The sequence below is a fragment of the Cebus imitator genome, unplaced genomic scaffold (genome assembly GCF_001604975.1).
Source record: "Cebus imitator isolate Cc_AM_T3 unplaced genomic scaffold, Cebus_imitator-1.0 Scaffold577, whole genome shotgun sequence".
In the NCBI taxonomy this organism is placed as follows: Eukaryota; Metazoa; Chordata; class Mammalia; order Primates; family Cebidae; genus Cebus; species Cebus imitator.
The window spans coordinates 364,811-372,067 of NW_016107892.1; the positions used below are offsets into that span (position 1 = coordinate 364,811).

A 7,257-nucleotide genomic window follows, 5' to 3' on the forward strand; every position below is an offset into this window, starting at 1 on the left:
TTTTTTTTGAGACAGAATCTTGCTCTGTCACCCAGGCTGATGTACAGTGGCACAATCTCAGCTCACTGCAACCTCCACCTCCTGGGCTCAAGCAATTCTTGTGCCTCATGCCTCAGCCTCCCAAGTAACTGGGATTACAAGCAGGGGCCACCACACCCAGCTAATTTTTTTGTATTTTTTGTAGGGACAAGGTATCGCCATGTTGGCCAGGCTGGCCTCAAAACTCCTGAGCTCAAGCAGTTCTCTTGCCTCAGCATACCAAAGGGCTGAGATTACAGGCATCAGCCACGGTACCTGGCCATATTATTAAAATTATTAAAAGCTCACTTTGTTTTAAAAATGAATAATTAGTACTAGATGCCAACATTGCACTCCAGCCTGGGCAGCAAGAGCAAAAAATTCCATCTGAAAAAAAAAATAAAAATCCAAAAACTATGCTGTATAATATGTTCATGGTGATGCTGGCCAAGCAGTGAGGCAAGTGCTGTCCTGAAAAGCAATTTCGTGATTTTTGTTATTAATGGATTTGATAGTACCCACACTCTTCCAATCACTAAGCCTTAAAAATGCCCACACTCTTTCACCCTCTAAAATCACTTCTAGAAATAAATTGGAAGAAAAGCAAAAGATATAACCAAAAATTTATGAGCAAAAACAGAGAGAGCAGCATTTATTTTATAATAGTGAAAATCTGGAAATGGCCTAGATGGCCCATTATAATACATGTGTCCAACAAAAATCACATTGTCAAAGCTTCGCCTGTGTTATGTGAACTTAAAAAACAGCATCACTCAACACTATCTGTGTTCATAGCATGACTGTACCAAATCTCTACGGGAGATTTTTTAGTGTTTTTCTTTTGAAATAAGGTCTTGCTCTGTCACCCAGGCTGGAACGCAGCAGCACTGTCATTGTTCACTGCAACCTCAACCTCCTGGGTTAAAGCAATCCTCCCACATCAGCCTCCCAGCAGCTGGGACTGCAGGTGCCGACACCACACCCAGCTAATTAAAAAAAATTTTTTTGTAGAGACGAGGTCTTGCTCTTTTGCCCAGGCTGGTCTCAAACTCCTATGCTCAAGCGATGCTCCCACCTTGGCCTCCAAAAGTGCTAGGATTACAGGCATGAGCCACCACACCTGGCCTTGCAGGACATTTTTTATGTGCTATAATCCGTATATATTATTGCTATAGACAAAAGCAATAGCCATCCTCTTTTTTTTTTTTTTTTTTTTTTTTTGGCAAAAGCAGTCAGGCAGGCTGTCACCTCCCTGAGCCACCTGAAGCTATGAGTAGGAATTACTGATTGGACTTTCCCGACTCCCCAGCATCTCGGAAGACTTTTGTACTTACCGCCCCTCTGGTCTGGGCCACACCACCCGTTTGCTACTTCCCTACCTCCCTCTCCAAACCTGCCCTGCTCAGGTTTCCTGCCTGGCCTTTGCTCCTTTGGGACCTCCCACCGGGAGTGCCCTTACTCAGCTCAGAGCCTCAGGTCTCCTCAAGCCCTGTGCCCCATATAGCCCCAAATTTTTTGCAAGATTGCGAGTTTGCAATCTGTCTTGCACCTCCTCTCTCTTTCTTTCCCTGTGCCTGACACAGTATTGGGCCAGAGGGACAGATAAACATGAACTGAACCAGTGTTTGCCCCTTCAATATCTGCTTGCTTTCTGTCCTAAGTCCTGAACCTCTCAGCTTGGCACCCACCCTTGCAGTTCAAGATCATCCCTGCAGGTCAAGATCATCCCTGCCTCCTGGGCTCATGCTTTGCCCGTGCTGGGTACCCTCTCCCACTACAGACCTCCTTCAAAGCCTCCCAGAGACTCTTCTCTCCCCTCATCACCCCACCAGAGTCTCCCCTGCCTGCACCAGCCCCAAATGGTCTTTGTCTCCAGTACCACCTTTCCCATTCACTCATGACCTTGACTTTGGTATGTGAATCCATAAGGCAGTTAAACACCGCACAGTCCAGTGTGCTGAACACTTAACATGTGCGTTTGAGGATCTGCTTCAAGGGGTAGAAATGGGAGCAGACATCAGCCTCCCTTGAGAGCTGGTTAAGGCACAGGTCATCCAGCCCCGCCCCAGAGTCTCTGCTCAGCAGGTCTAGGATGCGGCCAGAGAATCTACCTTTCTAACAAGTTCCCAGGTAAAGCTGTGGCCATTGGTCTGGAACCGCAGACCTACAGCAACAGTTGCAAGCCTCTGGTCCACAGGGGTTTCACATAAAAATTCACAATTTCAGCTTTTCTTTAAAACAAAAATCAGTACCTCTGTCCATACTGGGTCTTTTTTCCTGTATGGCCATCACCATTGGCCGTCTACCCCCCAATCCTACAGCAGCTGCCCTTCTCTGTGTCCTGTTCTGGGGCCCTGGGGACCCGGCAGCTGGGGACCCGGCAGCTGGGGACCCGGCAGCTGTGGCCTCGAGGCAGGGGCTGTGCCGTGGAGTGACACTGCGCCTTCCAGCCTGGCACGGTGGGCACACAGGCTGCCCTGGAAGCCCTGTCCACAGGTGATCTGCCCCTCCCCCAGCTGGGCAGCCTTCCTCTAAGGCTGCAGCCCAAACATCACTCCTAAGTATCAGTTTCTTATTTTGCTGCCTCCACCCACCCAGAGAAACAGGTTACCAAACAGGGTCCAGGCAGGGGCAGCACAGCTCCAACCTCAAGGCCACTGTCCCCCACATGCTCTGCATACCAGGAACCCCACAGCCAGTGCCACCCCTGATCCTGGTCAAGAGACCCCTGCCTGCCCTCATCTTACCCCAGAAGCAAGAACCTGCAAGATAGGCTGGGCACGAAGGCTCATGCCTGTAATCCTAGCACTTTGGGAGGCCAAGGCAGACAGATCACCTGAGGTCAGGAGTTCAAGACCAGCCTGGCCAACCCCGTCTCTACTAAAAATACAAAAATTACGGCCGGGCACGGTGGCTCACGCCTATAATCCCAGCACTTTGGGTTGGGATTGAGGCTGAGGCGAGTGGATCACGAGGTCAAGAGATCGAGACCATCCTGGTCAACATGGGGAAAACCCGTCTCTACTAAAAATACAAAAATTAGCTGGGCATGGTGGTGCACACCTGTAGTCCCAGCTACTCGGGAGGCTGAGGCAGGAGAATTGCTTGAACCCAAGAGGCAGAGGTTGCAGTGAGCCAAGATCGAGCCATTGCACTCCAGCTTGGGTAACAAGAGTGAAACTCCATCTCAAAAAATAAAAATAAAAATACAAAAATTACCTGAGCGCAGTGGCAGGTGCCTGTAGTCCCAGCTAGTCGGGAGGCTGAGACATGAGAGTTGTTTGAACCTGGGAGGCAGAGGTTGCAGTGAGCTGAAAAAGTGCCACTGCACTCCAGCCTGGGCAACAGAGCCAGACTCAGTTTTAAATAAAGAAATAAAATAAAAATAAATAAAACAACCTGCAGAACAGAGAGGGGCTGAAGAAAGGTCCGCATGAGTACAGTGCTCCCTTCCTGGTTCCCTGGCCCCAGGTGGGGGGCAAGAGGGACCTGCCCCCTCCCTGTGATGACCCTACGTGCAGTGACAAGTAAGCCTTGTCACTCCCAGCCCCAGGGACCAAATCTGAACCTGTGCTGTGGGTTAAATAGCATCTCCTCCAAATCCACATTTACCCAAACCTCAGAGCGTGACCTTGTTTGGAAATAGGGTCTCTGTGAAGTAGGAGGGAGGACCAACGCCAGAGGCGGAGCTCTGACACCGGAGCAAAGTGGAAACAGGGATAGATAGGCAGAAGCAGCATTCGAAAAGACACGCCCAGCAGTGTACCCTGTGAGTTTACCATTGCCATGGCAACACCTGGGCGTTACCACTCCTTTCCACGGCAATGACCCAGTAACCCAAAAGTTACTACCCCTTCCCGAGAAATGTCTACATAAACTGCCCCTTAATCTGCATGCAATTTGAAGTGGGAATAAATATGACTGCAAATGCCCCTGAGCTGCTCCCCAGTACAACTCCTCTGGCACAGACCTATTCTGCAGGAGCTGGCACGGAGCTGTAACACCTCTTCAGTAAAGCTGTTTTCTTCTAACAGCAGCTTGCCTTGAATTCTCTCTGAGCCAAAGCCAAGAACCCTCTCAGGCTAAGCCCCACTTGGGGGCTTGCCTGTCCTGTGCCACTTGCAGGTGTTATTAAATGAAGGATGTCAGGATGAGCCCATCCGGTATTTAGACAGCTCCCTAAATCCAATGACGAGTGTCCCTGGAAGAAAAAGAGGGGACACAGAGACACACAGAGTCCGGCCACATGAAGACAGAGGCAGATCCGAATGACTTGGCCACAGGCCAAGGAGGCCAAAGCTGCCAGGAGCTGGAAGAGGCAAGGAAGGCTCCTTCCCAGTGCCTTTGGAGGGAACCTGGCCCTGTGGATACCCTGATCTCACACTTCAGTCTCCAGAACTGTGAGACAATACGTTCCTGTTGCTCTAAGCCACCCGAAGAGTACTAATTGGTTATGGCAGCCCAACTTCCTCAGCACCTCAGCCCCTGAGCACCAGCCCCCACCTCAATCTGCTACCCCTCCTCTCCCTCATCCCCCAGCCAGTCCTAGCCCGGTCCTAAGACACGCCTCCTGGAGCTTTCTCCCCTCTCCCTTGCTTTTCTCTTTGCTTTCTTTCTTTCTGCCTTCCTTCCTTTCCTTCTGTCTTTTCTATCTTCTCTCTCTCTCTCTCTCTTTCTTTTTTTATAGGGTCTCACTTTGTTGTCCAGGCTGCGGTACAATGATGCAACCCTCACTCACTGCAGCCTCAATATCCTGGGCTCAAGTGATCCCCCCACCTCAGCCTCCTGAGTAGCTGGGATTACAGGTGCATGCTGCCACACCAGCTAATTTTTCTTTTTTTAGAGATGGGGTCTCACTATGTTGCCCAGCCTGGTTTCAAACTCCTGGCCTCAAGCCATCCTCCTGCCGTGGCCTCCCCAGTGCTGGGATCACAGGTGTGAGCCACCCGCTCAGCATCCTTTGCCTTTCATTCACACCTCTACCTCCAGAATGACCCCCATTTCCTCCTGTGCAGACAGTAACAACAGCAACTCCTACAAGCACCGCCAGACTGATCTTCAGGAGCAGAGGAACTCCCAAGCACGACTCCACCCCCACTGGCTCTCAAATCCTCCAGGGCTGCCTGCTGTGGGTGAGGGTGGCACGCTTTGCCTGGCTTCCAAGGCCTCAGCCACCTGGGTCCAAACCAGCTTCCAGCCTGGCCTTTCATCATCCTGTCGCCGAAACTTTGCTCACATTGGTCCCTCTCCCTGGGACACAGGCCTCATGACCTCAGGTCTACCTGTATGAACACCACCCCACCTTCCAGACCATTTCCAGCAGCCTGTCCCCTACGCTGTACCCCTGATCCTCATGACCTAGGCGCTTCCAGAACACTAGGTCCACCGCCTGTCCCTAATGTCCCAACCCTTTGTTGTATCTTTTCACAAGGGCCAGCGTGGAGCCAACTCTTCTCTGAATCCCTCCAAGGCTCATACCCATGGCCTCAACCAGTTTCCGAGCACTCAACCCTGTGCCAGGCACTGGAGACAGAGGCACGACACAGCAAGGTCCTTGTTGTCATGGGAGTGACTGCAGTGGGCACGTGGAAGGCACCAGAAAAATGTGATGAATTTGAGTCAATTAAATTGAGTCTTGGAGAGTGAAGGGATCTTGGTCTGGCATCCCACCCAGCAGACATGAGAGGCTTCCAGATCCTTTTTTTACTTCCTGTCCTCATTTCAACTTATTTTTCTTTTTACCAACAATGTTATCTTTCTGCTTTTGAATTCTGTTCTGTTATGGAGGGAGAGTTGGAGGGGAACAGGCTGCCTTCTCCAGGCACCTGGCTGCTCTTCTGCGGTGGGTCTTGGGTTCCTGGACACTTTCACCAGCCCTTGCCCCACCCCCACCGGCCACACCCGGGACCATGCTGCCGCTGCCTGCACACGGCTCCCCAGCGCCCACAAGCCTGGAAAAGTGAGATGCTGCCACCTACCTCCAGTGCCTGTCCCAACCTAAGACCACCCTGGGGACCATGCCCACCCAGCCAGAACCACCCACTCAGCTTGCCCATCGGAGCCTGAGGTCAGCAGCAGACAGGGCAGAGGGTGGCCGTGGGAACCCCACAGGGTGTCTGCAGTCAGGCTGGGAAGCATCACAGCTTCTCACCAGCGAGAATGCCCTGGTTGCTATAGCCATGGCAGAACCTGGATCTCGGCCAAGGCCTCCCAGGGCAGGTCCCCAGAGACACCCCAGTACTCACAGCGCAGCCAGGCGAAGCCCCAGGGCATGGTAGTGTTCCTCGTCCCCCCAGGAGCTCAGGAATCATCCCCAGTGGAGTGTCTATGGAGGCCTGAGCGTGGCCTACATGGCCTCGGGGCAGCAGAGGTGGCCACCAAGTCAGGGAAGGGCTGGCCCTGGAGGAGTGGTTGGGCAGCGGAAGCGGGCAGGTGCCCCGGGGGCAGCAGCTGCCCTTATCTGCCCGGTAGCATGGAGGACAGCCAGGGGGCAGTGGCTGCGAGTCCCATGGCAGCCCAGGAGTGGGTCTGAACCAATGACCTCAGGGTCTTCCTTTCCGAGGAGCAGGAGGAGAGAGCCGCTGGCAGGTCCCTCAGTATCTGGGGCTGGGTGATGCTTTCTCTGATTTCTCCGACTGCAGCTGCTCAGTGTGAAATTTGGCTCTGGGAAGAGAAAGGAGGGGAGAAACTGATTATGTAAGAGCAGTGCTACCACTCAGCCACCAGCCACAGGCTTGGAGGAGCCACCGTGTCCACCGCATGCAAAACCTGCACAGGACCACCCTGCCCTGGCAACTGGACAGGGCTTACATGAGAAATGACTTCGGGACACTTGAGCCCATGAGCGAGTTGCAATGACACCAGCTGGCAGCCTGGGGCCTCAACAAAAGCAGGACCAAGAATGAACAGGTGGTGTGAGTTCACACATCGAGGGCCATGAATGACTCAGGCTGCGGGGCAAGTTAAAAAAGAGGATGTGCTCCCACCCCAAAAAAAAGGCCAGGCGCAGTGGCTCATGCCTGTAATCCCAGCACTTTAGGAGGCCAAGAAGGGAGGATTGCATGAGCCCAGGAATTCGAGACCAGCCTGGGCAACATGGTGAAACCCCTTCTCTACTAAAAATACAAAAAATAGCCAGGCATGGTGGCACATGTCTGTAATCCCAGCTACTTGGGAGACTGAGGCAGGAGAATTGCTTGATCCCAGGAGGCGGAGGCTGTAGTGAGCCAAGGTAGCGAC

The 7,257-nt window shown here is 52.5% G+C and overlaps 1 protein-coding gene across 2 annotated transcripts in view; it reads right to left on the reverse strand.

Annotated features, from left to right (window-relative positions):
• Window positions 1-6,681, reverse strand: part of IL34 (interleukin 34) — a 15,500-nt gene extending 8,819 nt beyond the window's left edge. For both annotated transcript variants that reach the window (XM_037734152.1, XM_017516271.2), the window contains exon 1: window positions 6,264-6,681. In XM_037734152.1, the coding sequence (XP_037590080.1) occupies window positions 6,264-6,291 (28 nt within the window). In that variant the 5' untranslated portion in view covers window positions 6,292-6,681. The remainder of the gene's footprint in view (window positions 1-6,263) is intronic.
• Window positions 6,682-7,257: the final 576 nt, after the last annotated feature.